The 17,583-nt window shown below is 35.9% G+C and overlaps 3 protein-coding genes across 3 annotated transcripts; 2 read left to right on the plus strand and 1 right to left on the minus strand.

Annotated features, from left to right (window-relative positions):
* Positions 1-3: 3 nt before the first annotated feature.
* Positions 4-8,710, plus strand: LOC111325151 (lysosomal thioesterase PPT2-A). The gene is made up of 8 exons (XM_022928890.2): positions 4-340; positions 1,106-1,201; positions 1,753-1,807; positions 3,239-3,294; positions 3,532-3,621; positions 5,432-5,525; positions 5,742-5,796; positions 6,745-8,710. The coding sequence occupies exons 1-8, from the start codon at positions 40-42 to the stop codon at positions 6,886-6,888; spliced, it is 891 nt and encodes a 296-aa protein (XP_022784625.1). The 5' UTR covers positions 4-39; the 3' UTR covers positions 6,889-8,710.
* Positions 8,711-9,161: 451 nt separating this feature from the next.
* Positions 9,162-12,425, minus strand: LOC111325150 (uncharacterized). The gene is made up of 4 exons (XM_022928889.2): positions 12,280-12,425; positions 11,239-11,426; positions 10,080-10,352; positions 9,162-9,765 (listed from the first exon to the last, which is right to left on the minus strand). Exons 1-4 carry the CDS (start codon positions 12,380-12,382, stop codon positions 9,415-9,417), a joined length of 915 nt encoding a protein of 304 aa, XP_022784624.1. The 5' UTR covers positions 12,383-12,425; the 3' UTR covers positions 9,162-9,414.
* Positions 12,426-12,462: 37 nt separating this feature from the next.
* Positions 12,463-17,415, plus strand: LOC111325152 (exosome complex component CSL4). Its single transcript, XM_022928891.2, has 4 exons — positions 12,463-12,738; positions 14,827-14,901; positions 16,175-16,427; positions 16,936-17,415. Exons 1-4 carry the CDS (start codon positions 12,583-12,585, stop codon positions 17,031-17,033), a joined length of 582 nt encoding a protein of 193 aa, XP_022784626.1. The 5' UTR covers positions 12,463-12,582; the 3' UTR covers positions 17,034-17,415.
* The last annotated feature ends 168 nt before the right edge of the window (positions 17,416-17,583 follow it).

The raw sequence follows: 17,583 nt of genomic DNA on the forward strand, positions 1-17,583 counted from the left end.
AAAAAAGGTTTAACAGAAACAACGTTCATCGACGATAAAATGGCGGACTTTCTCTCACGCGAACTGTGTTTTGTGCTTCTATTGACGTTTTCAGCGAGGTGTTTTTGCTTCAAACCAGTGATCATCGTCCATGGAATACTTGATCACGCGTCAGACATGAATGATCTTGCTTCGTTTATAACGCAAGCCCATCCCGGCACCAACATTACGTTGATAAAATTGTTTGAGGAATTAGACAGCTTCAAGCCAATGTGGATGCAGGTCTCAGCGATGTCTGAAAAAATTCGAGAAGCGATGCAAGAGGCTAAAGATGGAGTTCATATGATCGGCTTCTCCCAAGGTAATGACCTTTTCATCAACTTCTCAGTTTAATCCATGACAATTCTTGAGGTTACGCTGAAGATCAACCCTTATCAAAATATACATATTTGCTATAGCTATAAAATAAGTATTTTTACAATTGTCTAGAACACCCCTTATCTTTCAAGCGTCCACGTTAGGAAATTTAAAGGCACTAATGTACTCATAGGATACGCTCATAAAATACTAACGAATTCATTCAATATACAAATGTTTTGATCTCTTAGCAAGGACTTTCACTTTCACGGAAGTTTTTCAATTTCCGCCAGTTGAAAATGTAAATGAGGTAAATTAAGTAATCACAGTTTCTGTATCATTTCTTTTCCCGAGAAAGTTTTGGTTTTCGTTGGATAATATCCTTCTATCTGTAATATGATAATGAGGTAATTCGAATTTATTATTGCCGTCGTTCGACTTTGTTTATTTCTCGTGACAATCATATGATATCTTGGTGTTACGTAACGAAAGTAGAGATGGACAGAAATGCTTTCTTAGGTGGGAGGAGGGGGTGGGGGCCTGAACGAAGGCCGGTTTAAGAGAACAACTCTTTAATAGAGCCCTACTGTTAGAAAATATCGAGGGCAAGAGTTCCATATAACCCCATACATTAATTATGCATAGAGTGTTGCAAAGAAACCTTTATATTTAGTCTTACTGAAATGGACTGCATAATTAGTGTATGGGGTTCTATGGAACTCTTTCCATATCAAGTACTTAATTGTTATCCAATTGTTATTAATAATAGGTGGACTGACTGTGCGCGCAATCTTGGAGACCATGGATAACCATAATGTTGAGAGCTTTATTTCCCTATCCAGCCCCCAGATGGGTCAATATGGAGGTAACGGTTAAGACCTGCAAAAAATAACAAAAACAGGGGAAAGACATTCAAATAATTATTTATGGTGTTACATTGTCTATAGCCCTCATTTTAAGATCAAAGGTTTCTGTCAGGAGTCAGATCCAACCATTGCAAGTTCATCCTTGATTACCAAAATGCTAAGTAATATCCTTGTATCAGTATGCATATACTCCATACTGTTCTCTAAAGATTTCCAAATGTGCTGAGAAGGAGAATTTGTTTAACTATCACGAGTCTCTCGAGTTGGCGATCATTTCCTTTAGTGACATTCTAAGGAGAAATTAGAGGCAAGTCACTCGTAGCAGTTAAAGACTTCTAAATCTGTCCTGTACAAATAAGAAAGGCAATGGAGTCCATTTTTTACAGTTTTACCATGATCCCCTGCCTATAGCTATTTTCTGAAATATAGCTTGCCTTGTTTTAGTTGGATTTAAAGATAGATTTTTTGGCCATTCTGCCTTGCATATAGGCAAGAAGGAAATTTGAAAATACCTTAATTTACATTGATCTATTTATATCATTTTATGCAGACACTGACTATCTGAAGCCATACATTCCAAAGCTTGCTACAAAAGATCTTTACATGTGAGTCTATGCAGCAATACATCTTTTTAATTTAATTTAATTTATTCCATTTTCCCTGCATTAATTTGCAGTGGGGAAGGACTAGAAGGGAACATACGAACTATTCAAGCTAGTCCACCTTCCCACCATTCCCACCCCAGGGGAGGACATCCATCACACAGTAATCTCGTGTGTGGAAAATTAACATCTCCTACCCCAACCCTGCAGGAGACAGGACCTCCATTTATTCTTCCCTATCCGAGAAGACTTGAAAATCTAACCATTTCTTGATGTTATAGAAAGGTAGCAAAATCTTTTCAATTGTTTTGAGACCTAGCTTGAGTGTTGGTCCGGCCGGAGCTCGAACCCTCGACCTCTCGCGCAACATTCCAGTGCACTATCCATTGGGCTAACTGGGCGGTGATGTCAATTTATAATTGTGTGTTACAAATGTAGAAGCCTGAAATGACTGTCTAAACAAAATGATGCACTTAAATGTTTGCTGAGCTACTGTTGTGTGGGTAGTAAAGGGTTTATATATGTTTGTATCAAATGATTAAGCCCAATATTGATATGCAGTGCACAAATTATGCAGAAAGGTAAAGGTATTAAAATGTGAAATACAAAAACGGTCAACTTGAAGTGCAACATTGTTTCATTGAAAGTTTTGGGTTGATGTTTTGCTTTATTTCACCTCGTGTGATCAACTTGTCACACAACAAAAACATTTGTTGCGGGTTCAAGAAAGTTTTTGCAAAAAATAAAGCACAGGTCTCCTTAAGCAACAAACAAAGCTTGGCTTTGTTGCTTGTTTTTCATCAAACTTACAACTTGTTGATCATGCAAAAAATTTGCTCATGTTTTGCGACAAGTTAAACACGAAGGCACGCTATATAAGGAAGTCTTCCCTGGGAAAACCTAGGCTCATTTGTCACTCACCGTTGATGTGTGTGGGTCAAATTTAAATGCTGGTAGACGAACAAAAGGAGCTAATGAGATATCTATTGTTTACTTCCACCAGCATGGTGGTAGTGAGGTAAAGTGCGAACAACCTACTTTGATCTTAAATTTACCGCCACAACTAAAGAAGGTTTCCATTGGAGAAAGGAAATGCAAATCTCAAAAATTCTTGTATTGTGATGAAGACATAAAACAATTTTGAGGAATGTGCTTACTGTTCACTGCTTTGGAGTAGCTGTAGTTCAAGCTGACTTGACTCTAAGAGTTCTACATCACACGACAGTTGATTGACAAATGGTCCGGTGGGACCTAAGGCTCCTTTTATAGCGTGCCTTCGTGTTTAAGGGTTTGTGTATCTTGTATTACAGGCAAAGTGAAATTTGAAGTTTTCCTTTCTAAATTTGTGATACAAGAAGTACTGTTTAAAGCACAAGTGAAGTTTAAATGCATTTTATTTTTTTATGCATTTGGTGTTTTTTATATTTGTTTCAGACTATTTTACACTGAATATTTTCAAGATAGAGTTTCTTTAGCAAACTACTGGAATGGTAAGAAAATTTTCCAACAGTACAACAAAATTTCAAATAATTAAAAAAAAAACCCTCAAAAATATATTTCCTTTATTATCACAACTACAACCAAGAGCATTGTAAGGGCAGTCCCAGCAGAACCAACCAACAAGAGAGTAAAATGCAATCTTAATCTCAGTGTTTTCCTATACACAAGCTATGTTTGTAGACATCAAACATGTAGGTGACCTAAAATATTCTTTATTCTCTGACTAGATCCACACCATGAAGAAAAGAACTATGAGTACAACGTGTTCTTGCCAGTGGTAAACAACCTTAAGTCATCAAAGTTTTTCAATGCATCAGGTATGGAAAAAAAAAAGTGTGTTAATTATTTAACATACATGTACTTGTAACTGCCAATTCAATGTAAACATTTTGCAAATACAGGAGTAATGATGACTTGAAATGTGTAAAGTGATGATGGTTTGAAATATGTAGTGTTCACTTTGCATTGCTTTTTAGTCTCAGGCCAGCCGTAATTGTTCTTAATTTCAGTTCAGGAAGTCCATTGACCATTCCTTTTTGTTTAACATTCCCTTTTACACCCTGGCATCATTATGCATAATTATTCTTAATACTCAGGGCTTAACACTAACCGTAGCCCACTAGCCACAGACTAGTAGAAATTCAGTTTTGGCTAGTGGTTTTCGGCTTCCACTAGCCAGTTTGGCAAGTAAAGAAACTGACATTGTCATAGTATCTAAGATGTCACCAGCCACTTGGCTAGCTAGTAGGTTGAAAAGTTAGTGTCGAGCCCTGATACTGTTATCTATACATTTCCTAACGTGCTGAAAAGGAGAGTTTGTGTAACAATCAAGAGTTTCCTGAATTTGGGATCATTCCTTTTATTAAAAACTGGATCATTGGATAATGCAATTCAAGACCTTTTATTGGTTTTGCCATTATGTATATGAGCCAATTTACCATAATCTAAAAATGTAGTAAGTGTACACGTCAGCTTAAAATTAAAAGGGAGCTAAAAATAAGATTTGGTAAGATTTGTCCAATTTGTTGGGGGTGCTTTTAATAATTAAAGTCAATTATTCCACTCACACTTGTTAGATATGAGATGATTATAGTCAACTTGGCGCTACGCGCGCCTTGTTGGCCGTCTATCATCCAATATCCAACCCGCGCTCATGGAATTAACAATTATTCCACGAGCGCGCTTTGGATATGCGATGATAGATAGCCAATGAGGCGCATAGCACCGAGTTGGCTATAATCATCTCATATCCAACAAGCGCGAGTGGAATAATTGTTTTATTAAAAACGTTAAATTAAATTATTAAATTTTATTAAATTTTTAGCTCCCTTTTAATTTTAAGCTGACACATACACTTACCATATTTGTAGATTATGGTATATTGGCTGATATACCATAATGGCTAAGCCAATAAAAAGTCTTGAATTGCATTATCCAATAATCTAGTTCTTAATTATTTTTATTATTAAAAACTGGATCATTGGATAATGCAATTCAAGCCTTTTTGTTGGATTAGCCATTATGGTATAAAAGCCAATATACCATAATCTAATATCTGTACATTGTAACATCCGGTTTCTTCTTACAAAATAAAGTCGAGAAGATTTGTCTAATATCTTGGGGGCGTTTTTTTTAATAAAACAATTATTCAACTTGCGCTTGTTGGATATAAGATGATTATAGCCAACTCGGCGCTTATATGCACCTCATTGGCTATCTAGTATCTCATACCCAACGCATGCTCATGGAATAATTGTTAAATATTCTCATGACCTTAATATTTGATTAAGGGGTCATACCATTGGGAGAAATTAGATGTTTGACACTCTAGGGGTCACAGAGAGTTTAATATTCCTGTGTTCCTCATTATTTATTGGTCAGTGGATCGACTCAGCGAGAAAGAGAGAGACTGTATGTTAGCAGCTTGACTTGCCTTTTCCACACATGTCCCTCATACCTGAAGGGAACAATATCTTAGAATCCCTATGTCTGAATTTTCTAATGCTACATGTATGTCATCTGTAAAAATGATAACACTTCTGTTAGATCCTTTTTTAAAATTCAAAAACTGATTTCCCCAATCGATTACCACAAGTCTCACATTTTCTTCCTGAAAACCTGTCACAGTTTCTGCACAATTCAAAGAGAATTTCCTTCGAATCAAGAACTTGATTTTGGTAGGAGGTCCAGATGATGGTGTCATTACACCATGGCAGTCAAGGTAATGGCATAAAATTATTACATTTATCAAAGAGTCTTTCCAGAACAAACATTTTTGTGCAATTGTGTTAATTAATTGTAAGAATTATTGGTTCACTTTTAGCTTGAGCCATTATAATGGCAAAAAATATCATTATATTTAATTTTAATTCTTATCCTTTGCATAGAAAATGTTTACATATATTTTGAGTTTTGATCCTTTTTTTTATTACTATAGCCAGTTTGGGTTTTACAACACAAATCAAACAGTTGTGGATATGAAAAATCAACAGGTCAGTACTTAGTTAAAGGGGTAAGTTTCTAAAGAAACTATGGTACTTAGTAGTCAAGGAGAGGAGGGTGACCTTAATTTTGTTCTTCTCAAAGCAGCCTGTGTGGAGCTCAATCACATCATAAAGATGGTGGAAGTGGTACAGATCCAAATTTTTTCAAGTTTTAGGGTCATAGACCACTTTGCCCCTAAACCTGAAAAAATACCGGTACTTGCCCATCCTAAATGATGCAGTATGGATATAAGTTTACACAATTAAAAAAAAGTTGGGCACTTCTTTCATTGCAAGTACATACCAAATTTGCTGTTGTGTAAACAGTCTTTAAGTCTGCACATGAACGAAATTACTGATCATTACGAATCACAATTGGTATGGTAGAGAATGAATCATGCATAAATTTCTGCATCTGAATATATTATTAATGGACTGGTCCACAGGGGTGTATAGGCGGGAGGGAGGGGCAACAGCCCCCTGTTTACTTAATTGGGAGGTGCAGTCTAACAGCAGTATAAAGATGCTGGTGAACAAGATGTGTGGTATTTTAAAGTACAAAAAATAACTATTAAACTACAGTATTATTAAAAACTTCTATGTAAAATTTTATTAATTAAAAAAAATTACCCTATATCCTTTTGCTTTCTAAGTTATTTTATCCCTGTTACCTTTAAGTTACTACACCATACAATACTACCACATTCATTTTTCCTCATTACCTTATTACACCGTGTAAGGGCTGGTATTTGCATTTTTCACTGTTTTATGTCTTATGTTGTTAATGAAACCAATGTGGAAAACCTTATTACCTTATTATGAGTAACATATGTAAGCTGGAAAATGGAAATCAATCCTTAAATAGGCAACTTATGGTTGATTTGTCAGCAGCAAACTGTAAACTGTAATCAGCTTCATAAAATTATGTACAGAATTCCTTATAAAATTCCTTTCTAGGTTTATCTTGAAGACACCTTTGGCTTGCGCACTCTGAATGAAAGAGGGGCAGTTCATCAGTACACCTTTCCTGGGGTAAATCACACCCATTGGCATGGAACAGAGAAAGTGTTTGTGGAAGCTATTGAGCCTTGGTTAACTTGATAAAACCTTTGCTAAATTGGAGTCAATAGAGAAGAAATCAAAAGGAATTGTTTGCAATTTGGTTAATTATTACTACTGTTAGCACCCTTAAACTCCCAGAAGTGATTGGCAAGTAACTTCTCTCTACAGCAAAAAAGTAACAAGAATAATCAGATTTATCAAGTAGAAGTTGTTAACTAAAACTAACACCAGATCTCGTAACTAACTTACAGAGAAATGTAGGGAAGCTAGAGGAAACAACTAATAATCAGATCTTCGGAGTGAAAGAGTTAAAGGCTCTGCAAAGAAAATGTTGCAGCAGGTCTTTGAATCTTTTCTGGCTGGTCCTCAAATTTTACTGTCAAGAGTTGACATGTTGCATTTTTGGAACTTGAATTCTGAATCTATTTTCATAGAGTTGTGTATAGTTTGCTAAAATAATTATATTTTCAAAAGCTCTTGAAATTTTAAGCAGTATAATCAGAGAGTAAAGAGAATAGTGGCAGCAACACACAGTTTCGCTCAACTGTGTTCTCCATAAAAAAAAAAAAAAAACCAGCAAGGCAGGTTTCACTCAACTGTGTTCTCCTTGAAATAAACAAAAAAACAAAAAAACAGCAAGGCAGGCTTCACTCAACTGTGTTTTCTGTGAAAAAAAAAATGGCAAGGTAGGTTTCACTCAACTGTGTTCTCCATGGAAAAAAGAAAAAAAAAAAACAGCAAGGCAGGCTTCACTCAACTGTGTTTTCTGTGAAAAAAAAAATGGCAAGGTAGGTTTCACTCTACTGTGTTCTCCATGGAAAAAAGAACAGAATCAAGACTGAAATTTGGTTACATTTTGGAAACCTGTTTGACCATTAGCAGCCCAGAGTCACACAATGATTGATAATCACTATTGACGCTTTACACCCCAATGTCAGTCTCCATATTCTCCATATACTGTTCTCTAAACATTTCTTTTGGTGCCGACAAGGAGAATTTGTTTAACAATCAAAGTTTCTCAGGTTGGTGATCGTTTCCTTTTACTCTCTTGATCTTGATGAATTATTCTGTCACTATACTGTAAGAAGATATTAGTTGCTGGTTGCTCTTATGGTTTAAAGGGTTAAGAAATATTTTAAAATTCCAAGTATATTTTATGAAAAGGTATGACAATCAAAGGGAAAAACTGCAATGACCAATCAGCCATTGCTAGATTTCCATTTAGGACCTCTTACACTAGTTTGATGACATGGATATTTACAATAATTTGAATTGTTTCTATTAATTACCTGTTATTTATCAGTGAAATTGTTTTACTGGCTTGAATTTTTTAGTATAAGAAATGTTGGATAAACAAAGATGTTGAGTACTCTTTCAAAAGTTTTAAATCATTAAGTTAAAAATTAAATGTTAGACTTAGAAATCAGACTTTTTGAGCCCAATTAAATAGATCTAGTTATGATGTGTTTGCATGAGGCATAAATGTAATTGCTGACAAATTTTTTTATTTGTTGCGGGCTCCCACTGAATTTTTAATTTAGTGACAGGATCCTACTTCCACATACACCTTCAAGGTAGAGCTGCATGCTAACAAGGAAAATCTTTGTCAATCCTAGTGTAAAACTATTCCATTTAGTATGCAATTGCAAAAGATTGACTATTTTCAATTAGCTCATATTATTTCATTTTGTTTGATAAGTTAGCTCCAACAAAAGTAGTGTATCCTATTCTTTTTATTTGGTAACATGCTTACATTGATTTAATGGCCTGTATTTTTTTATTCTTTTATTTTTTTATTTTTATGGTGTTAACTTTTGGAAATAAATAAACAGGGTTTACTTTAATAGTAACATTTTGCATATATTGCTGTCATTTTGTCTGCCTGAACTTTTTCTATATTGATAATAATAAACTTAGTCTAGCAAAGTAGCTGTGGATTTCACTTCTTAAAAATATGCACAACACCCTTTAAGGAAGTTGGGCATATGTTTTAGAAGTCAACACCCCTTTTATGATCATATCCATTATGTTCCACAAGCGTTACCCCAACTGCATTCTGTTGTGGTAAACAGTCATGCATTGGCATGAACTCTTTACAGTAACTCCCATGAGTGACCAAGACAGAATTTCTCCTTACCAGATCAATACAATATCAAGCAGCCAAGTGATGAGAATATAGAAAATTGTAAATCAGGGGATTGTCAGTCAATACAATACCAAATTCTCTTAAGTGACATAAGAATTGAAGACAGTAGGGAGAATTATTTATGAGATCTTCAGAGTTAAAGGGCAAAGAGAATTCACCACAATCATTTCTGAAATTATTCTGAAATATTTAATCATTTATGCAGCCATTAAAACAAACTACTCATGCAAAACATTTATGATCACCATAATTGATAGTAATTAAATCAAAACTTAAACTCTATATTCTTTACACAAAAACAAATATCCATACAATGTTGAGAGATGCACAACTTACAACTCAGATGATACAGGCAAACATTTTTAACAATATACATAGACAAAAAAAGTATGTAGCATTAATTATTTTTCAAATCAAAATCAGGTTTCTTCAGAAATGTCTTTCAATGGGTCCAAAATTAAGAAGTCCGCTTGTCCTTGATTGAAACCTTTTGTTGTGTCTATAAAGTTTTGAAAAGCAGTTGATGTGTCCTTCAACTTTTCTTCCACTTTTCCTTTCATCTCTTTTGTTCTTTCCGTTTCCTCTTCTGCAGCTAGTTTCAGCTGTATTTGCACATCAATACGACCTTCGAACTTTTTTATTTCTTTCTCGTGGGTCTCCTTTTGTAGCAAAAGTTTGCTCTCCTCCTCCTTTTTGCACTTTTCCTCCACTTCCTTCACTGCTTGTTTCTCCTCTTGTTTTAATCTCTCTTTAAGATTCTTCAAAGCTTGCTAAGTTGGAAAGCCAAGACAAAGTAAGTTACAACATAGCTCTCGAGCTTACTTTGCAAAACGGGAAGCAAAATAATATTTTGAAGATTGTGAAGAGAAGTAGAGAATCACTGAATCACCAAAATCCTTAGCTTCCCCATCTAGAGTTGTCAGTTTACCAGGGAACTTAGAAAAATGCTGGGGAAAGGGGAATAACCTAGAATAGACCACAGTTGCACATGTAGAGTACCATTCCATCCAGGATGCATGAAAACTCCTGGCCACAGAATGTAAATGTAAATTAATACCTTGCAGAGAAACTTCAGTAACTCTACCTGTTTTTCTTTCTCAGCAGCCAGAATCAACTGTTTTCTTTTGTCTTCTTCCACTTGAGCCACCTTCTTTGCCTCATCAGCTGCTATAGCCTTTTCTTCTTCCCTTGTTTTCTGTATAGCTTCAGCCTTTTCTAACAGAAACTCATCTCTGGCCTTTTTCAGTGCCTCTTCCAGTCTCTTTTGACCGTCATCTTTTTCCTGCTGAACTTGCTGAGCAGCCAGTTTTTTCATCAGAGCTTCTACTCTTTTTGACTCAGCCTTGACTGCCTTTTCCTATAGACAACAAAAGTTGAGTGAACAATAAATTATGCAGTAATAGGATGAAATCAAAATAAGGATGAAGCAAGAAAATTTTAATTTTCTTGTGTTGAATGACTATGGTAAATGAGTATAAATGAGCACCCTTAAATACTTTCAATTAATTATACCCTTGGTGCTCATTGTAGCTTTAAATAACACAGTCATATACCCGAGTATTTGCATTCCTGACCATGACAGTTTAACAAATAACGAGCTTCAACCCAAATTTTAGCAATGCAAGAGACAGGCCCAAGGGTAATTCTTCTCATCTGAGACTACTATCATCAATCACTTGCTGGTATCATTGTGAAGGGAGCACGTTCCCGGCAGTTTTTTCAAGACCTCGCATGCTGGTCCAGTGGTAGACCTAAACCTGGATTGTTCAAATTCTTTTCCCAATCCTTAACTTCCCATTGTGAAAAAGAAAAATAGGAAATAAATTAACAAATTTAAATTGGAATTTAGCTGTGGTAATTCAAACAATCAGCTCTTCATCCACTTTTTTCCCAGTAACATTGGAATTCAGAGTGTTAGTTTTATCAGGGGAAAAAAAAAGTAATTTCTGAAGAAAAACCTATTAACTAAGGACAAGAACCAACAACAACCTCAACCCTCATGAAATAAACTCAGATCAGGTCAAACCCACATCTGGAGAAAGCAAACTCTTGCTAGTGCATTATCTCTGCTCCTCCTCTTGTTTGCTATTCCCATTTCCCCCTCTGCAACATATCTGCCCTCCCCCTCATACACAGTCCTTGCATGCCTTTACACCATTCCTGCCTTCTGCTCCCCCCTATACCATCCCTGGTCCCCATACTATCATGCCCCTTGAATGCACCATTTTGAAATTAATGCCCACCTGGGCTTTCTTGGCTGCTGCCAAAGCTTTGTCCAGTTCCACTTCAGCAGCTTCTTTGGCTGCCTTCAGAGCTCTTACTTTCTCTTCTGAAGCTAAGCGCCAAGCTCTTTGCTCTACTTCTGTCACATTTTGCTGCCTTTCTTTCTCACACTCCTCGATTGTCTTTTGATACAGTTCATTTCCAAGTACTGCAATTAAACACCATATTTTCTTAAACTCATTCAATAAGCTCTTGAAAGTGCTTTTTAGACACATCTATCTTGTGCAAGCATCTCATTCTTCAAAAACCATTTATGTAAACAATATCAAACACATTGTTAGAGGACACTTCGTGTGATATCTAAATGTAATACCAATGCCTCCCAGTAAGCACCTGCTGATGAAAGGGGGGGGGGGGGGTGAATATCTTGTGTTTCCAAAATCCCTCAACACTCCCCTACACAGCTTTGGCTTGCCTCTTGCCCTTCCTTCCCAGATTAACAATTAACAGATGTCCCTTCAATTTCCCTTATTTTTTTCCATATCCCTCCAGCCCTTTCCCTTCCCATTCACTTACAACAAATAAAGTTCTAGTTGCTGTCACTTGAGGCCCTCAAAGAGTATGAGGTCCAATCCAGCAACCTTCTTTTAAGGTTCACTACCAGTAATAGTGTGCGAAACACAGTGACGAGCCTAGCTAACAACGTAAGAGGCTACGACTGGTTGAGCCACTCAGCTTAGCTCGAATCCGGATTTTACCTCACCTTTAGCAGTACCAGCGACAAAATTTTACCCCCGAAAGGGTAAGCGGCCAAAGCATACTTTTGAGGGAGTGAAAACTACTCAATGCACGATCCATATTGCTTTAACTCAATAAACTTAATAAAGGGCTCTGAGAAAAGTTTACATTCGGTATAAAACTCAAAAATAAATCCTAGAACACGAAACATCTTATTACGATTAGCTAGCTGGTTCCGCGATCCGTTTACACTGCAACAAGTAGTATTTAAATACTCGACCGATTTGTCAATTATAGCAACAGTTTTTTCAAAAATAAATTACCCAAGATATCCTTGTGAGTGGTATTCTGTAGGACAGAAACTTTGGAGTCTTCGTGAGGCTTGGATAACACGGAGCGGTCGTGAGTAGCAATATACGCCGCCATTTTGAATAAAAAAGTCAGTATTCTTTCGTCGTCCTGGCGACCGTCGTGGAGACCTGGAAAAAAGCGGGGCAACCTCGGGCAACCAACTGTTCAACTGAACGGGCAGCGGTGTTACCAGAAGTTAAAAATGGCGGACGAAATTCATCGTCAAATAACCTTGGTATAAGTTTCTCGAACTTGTGAAAGTGGATGAACGAAGTATGGTATCGGTTCATGATAATGCTGTGGTGATACCTGGGGAAAGATTAGGAAGTTTTAAACAATATGAAGCAGGAAATGGAACTTATACTCGCCATGGATATGTGTATGCTAGTCTTGCTGGTTACAAACAGTTGCAAAACCAAGAGAGTGTAGAGGTTTGTGAGATTTCTTGATATGATATAAGTTTCCTTCGATTGTTTGACGCAGTCCGGCCAAAGTTCCCCGAAAAGTGTTGTGATGCGCATTTGATCATATCCACGTGTTAATTTGCGCAATATAAATATTAAATTATTATTAAGCCTGAGATATCTGACTTCAATATTAGAGATATGCAGCAAAAAAGTACTGTGTAAACGCCTTTCGTAACGGCAGCGTTTTTTTAAATGAAAATTGTATTTTTTGGTCAAGTTGTCGACGCCAGAAACGATAATTTACACGATCGTGAAGGAGCACGAATGAGGTCCACCTTCTCTTAAAGGAGTCCATATAAAGTGTTTGTGATCGTAACTCAGAGACAGGATATTACAAATCGAAACAAACCGATCATCGGAAACTAATCCATTACTCTATCTTACCTGGTAATATTTAATTGTTAATCGATTAGCTAAAATAATCAATAGATATCAACAACCACAAGATTTGGGCCCAGATATTTATCCATAAAATTGATTTACTCGGCTGAGAGAACAAATGACATCATAATTATCAACTCAGATTTACTGTAAGTGAGGTTTTTGTCATAACATAATATTGATTATCTCCAAAACCTCAGCTATCAATTTTAATCAATTTTCTCTATTAATAGATTACTTACTCTCAAAAATTATTGATTGCAATAGATTTTATCGAGCATCAAAATAATCACTTTGTAACATCCTGCCAAAGTAAGAAAGCATGTATGGCACCACACCCACATGATGTCTGTTGAATGACTGATGGATAGTTTAATTGACTGATCCAATTAATTGATTGATGAACCCTTTATACCCCTATCAGGGTTAGACACTAACCACTGACTGTAGCCAACTAGCCACAGGCTAGTAGAAATTCAGTTTTGGCCAGTGGTTTTTTTATTTCCATTGGCCAGTTTGGCTTAAGTAAATGAACTGAAATTGTCTGATGTTTAAGTTGTCACTAGCCACTTGGCCAGTAATTTGAAAAGTTAGTGGTGAGTCCTGCTTACATCAGTGTCCATATTCTCCGTATTCCTTTCTATTCATTTGCTTTGGTACTTACGAGGAGAATTCATCTAGCAATCAAAACTGAATGATTTAGCAGTGTTGCTATAATGAGTAATTAGATGATCATCACTTAAGATTTTAAAAGGGTTACTGACCTTTAACTTCAACTGTCTGATTGCTAATTCTCCCTTTTAGCTGCTACACATTTTCTTGTAAATTAATTACAAGAATTTGGTGTTAGATCAAGGTAACAACTTCTTCATGATTAGATTGAGTATTCTCATTACCTGTTTGCTGGATAATGTATGGATATCACAGGGAGAAGTTACTTGTTAATCACTTGTGGGAGTTAAATGGTTAATTCTCCCCTCTAGCTGCTATGCATTTCCTTTCAAAATAAATTCAAGAATTTGGTTTTAGATCAAGATAACAACTTCTACCTGATAAGTTTGAGTATTCTCATTACCTGTTTGCTGGATAATGTAAGGATATTCAAGGGAGAAGTTACATGTTGATTACTTCTGGGAGTCAAAGAGGGAAGAGCTTGATTGATTTGTTTGTTTCATTTGGTTTGGTATGTTTATTTATACCCCTTGCAGAAAATCTGAATCACAGGTATAGTAAGCAAATTGTATACATGAAAGTAAGCTTACAAAATACAATAGTAAATAATGGATTTTTATACATTTTGATTTCAATGAGTGGCAAACTTGTTCGTTACAAACAAATGCAAGTGCGCGCTTTTGGACCACTTCTAGGGCCTATACTATGGAAGATTGGTGAATGTAGGTGTCGCATATTCTAGAAGAGGCCTATAAGTGTGCAGTACACCCCGACAATGTCAGCTTGGGACACTCCACAGTGCCTGAGCGTTCTGATGGCATATAGCCTGTGGGATTGACTGATTGACTGAATTACAAATCAAGTGACAAACTCATAACTCACCCACTTATTGGCCATTTTGATAGATTAGTTGACTGACAGTACAGATTGGTGGACAAACTGACTTACTGATTTCATGTTGCACAAATTAATCTTCAGTGTTTTGTAATATGGATCTAGAAACCTATCATACACATCATTAGAGAAGAGGAAAAGCACATAGTGCCAGAAGTTGGTTCAGTCGTCACATGCAAGGTAGGAAAATTTCTGCACCAGAAAGTTTATTGATTAGTATCAAATTTCTGGCTGATGCATGGAGTCTTTTACCCAGAAAGTTCAAAAAAGTCTTACAGGAGAGATACAAAATCAGGTAAAAATGAAAATTATGTCAAAGCTATTTCAAACTTGGTGGATTCATATTTTTCTCTGTTTATGAAGTACGATTATTTCATCTAACAAAATGGAAGTCAGAAGAAACTAGTTCAAAGCATTTTTACCTGAACTGCTTTTAAATTACCGGTACAGAGTATGCATCATTGTAATCTACCACACACTTACAATTACGGTATCATAACTAGAGCAAATTTGTTTGAAGAGTTTATTTTTTTTTTTTGTGGGACTGAGTGACCTTAATAGACCTCTTTCATAGATAGCTGCCGGATTAATATTCTTTTGTTTAAATGTAAATTAGCCCTTCTGGCCTCACTTGAGATAATGTATTCTTTTGAATTTTGTATTGGAGAACAAAGCCAGAAGGGCTAATTTAAATTTAAACAAAAGAATATTAATCTGGCAGCCATTTATGAAAGTGGTCTATGAGCGGGGTGATAAAGCTCAGATTTTATCTCTGTTTTTTCTCATTTAAAGGTTATAGGAGAGACCTTGTCACAAGCAATTGTTAGCTGTAATATAAGAGAAAATTGCTCCTTGATGGTGGATGTATATAGTTAACCTTTAATATGTACACCCTAACATCAGTATTGACTGTTCTCTATTACATTTTCTCAGGTGCTGAAATGGAGAATTTTTTGAACAATCAAGAGCTTCTCTAGTTCATGATTATTTCATTTATTCTTCCCTTTGTTCACCTATATTCTTAAATCTTTCATTTGGGGTGACATTCTATGGCAAAATTCATCAGCTGACCAGGGAATTCTGCATTAAATTGGGTGTGATATCGGTGTTCAAGTGCTATTTAATGCAGTATTCACGAGTTGGGTAATGGATTTTCCTTGAATTGTATAATTGAATAACTTTTTCGCAATTGTGGTCAGTGTTACAATTTGAAGATAGTTGTTACGTGGTGTATGTAGATGCAAAACAATATCACTTAGCCTCCTTTTCACCTTGCAATTCCACACTAAATACCTTGCTATGTTAACCAATCAGAATGCAAGATTTTATTCAAGGATGCGATTCTAAGGAGAGATCAGAAACTAGCCATTCATAGGGGTCCAAAGGTCAGGATGTAATGAGGAGGTAGGGGAACCTTCCTGGTAAAGCTGTTAATTTTTTTTTTTTACTTTAGGTGACGAGCACAAACCCAAGGTTTTGCAAAGTAGCAATTCTTGGTGTAGAGACAACTTCTTTAAAAGAGCCTTTTAAAGGAACAATCAGAAAAGAAGATGTCCGGGCAACCGAGAAGGACAGAGTTGAAATGTACAAGTCCTTCCGCCCTGGTGATATAGTACTGGCCAAAGTACTGACTCTTCATACCCAAACATATCTTCTTTCAACTGCTGAAAACGAACTTGGAGTCATTTTTGCCAAGAGTGAGAGTGGTAAGATGGACTTATTTTTTCACATTCACAAAATTTTCAACTTAATAGAGGGAAGCCACTTTCTGGATTGATCTGCTTCAATAATTTCGAGTTCAATTTACAATTAGTTTGTGTCACTGTTGGAAATTTTTTTTGGTCTCTAACCCTTCCCCCCCATCTATTTGGTGGGTAGGTAATTTTGAAATATTGATTGTTTTATGCATTATTATGAAGAAATGTGCCATGCATTACTTTTTGAATAACGTAGTAGTCATTGTAACATTTCTCAAAAACAGTGTACAAAGGTATTTTTCTTTGGGATTTTTTTCTTTGTGCCTTTACTTTTGTCCTGGATGTCAAAATCTAAAATTATTGTACTCTATGATCAAATTTCCAAACAGAAAAGCACTGGTTCAATGTGCGGACAAAGTTTTCAATCAAGTTTTTAAGTGTATGAATAAAAAGTAGATGTCAAATTGGTCATAATAGTATGGGCTTTTCATGCTAGTTTATTCATTTAATTATATAGGTGCTGCAATGGTGCCAGTCAGTTGGTGTGAGATGCAATGCCCCAAAACAAGAGCAAAGGAACACAGAAAGGTTGCAAAGATTCAGCAAGCATCTTGATAAATCAACAAATTTATAAACATTCAGTATTTTGCCTCAACTATGGGATGGATTCATAGGGACTGAATTTCTTCAAGTTACATTTTTGGAGAGGGGAAAAACAAGGGAAAATTGTTTTCAAAAGCAAAAAAATTTTTTAGACTAAAAAATTGTCATCAGGAACAAGCAGCCAGAAAAACTTCTGATAGACTACAACAGAAAAAAAATTGTTTAACTTTATTTTTTTTGCATTCTCTCTCGAAAAAAATTGTCAGTCCCCTATGCAACCACCTGGATTCACTTGGGGTGACACGTCAGAGAAGAGCAGGAAATGACTCCTTAGTAATAAAGTTACTATGGGAAAGTTACACCAACAAGATATTAAAGTGCTTTAACAATGTTATACTAGTGCCTGATATATAGTGCCATACGAATGCAACAAACTGACAGACCATTACATTATTTAATACTTTTTTACAGTTTTGTCTCAAATTTGTCAAGTTTAGTGACTATTCCTTGTCCTCTCATTTTGAATAAAAATACCAGGACTTCAGCGCCAGCAGCAGCTGGT

This window comes from Stylophora pistillata, chromosome 1, assembly GCF_964205215.1.
Source record: "Stylophora pistillata chromosome 1, jaStyPist1.2, whole genome shotgun sequence".
Lineage (NCBI taxonomy): Eukaryota > Metazoa > Cnidaria > Anthozoa > Scleractinia > Pocilloporidae > Stylophora > Stylophora pistillata.

Bases quoted from the DNA above. Each gene is read 5' to 3' on its own strand.
- LOC111325151 (XM_022928890.2), top strand. From the start codon at position 40: ATGGCGGACTTTCTCTCACGCGAACTGTGTTTTGTGCTTCTATTGACG. The intron at 3,295-3,531 runs GTAAGAAAATTT...TTCTCTGACTAG, and splicing joins TTTAGCAAACTACTGGAATG to ATCCACACCATGAAGAAAAG. The intron at 5,797-6,744 runs GTCAGTACTTAG...ATTCCTTTCTAG, and splicing joins TGGATATGAAAAATCAACAG to GTTTATCTTGAAGACACCTT.
- LOC111325152 (XM_022928891.2), top strand. From the start codon at position 12,583: ATGGTATCGGTTCATGATAATGCTGTGGTGATACCTGGGGAAAGATTA. The intron at 12,739-14,826 runs GTTTGTGAGATT...ATATGGATCTAG, and splicing joins AAAACCAAGAGAGTGTAGAG to AAACCTATCATACACATCAT. The intron at 16,428-16,935 runs GTAAGATGGACT...TTAATTATATAG, and splicing joins TTTTGCCAAGAGTGAGAGTG to GTGCTGCAATGGTGCCAGTC.
- LOC111325150 (XM_022928889.2), bottom strand. From the start codon at position 12,382: ATGGCGGCGTATATTGCTACTCACGACCGCTCCGTGTTATCCAAGCCT. The intron at 10,353-11,238 runs GTGGGCATTAAT...TGTTGTCTATAG, and splicing joins CAGCAGCCAAGAAAGCCCAG to GAAAAGGCAGTCAAGGCTGA. The intron at 9,766-10,079 runs GTAGAGTTACTG...TTTCCAACTTAG, and splicing joins CTGCTGAGAAAGAAAAACAG to CAAGCTTTGAAGAATCTTAA.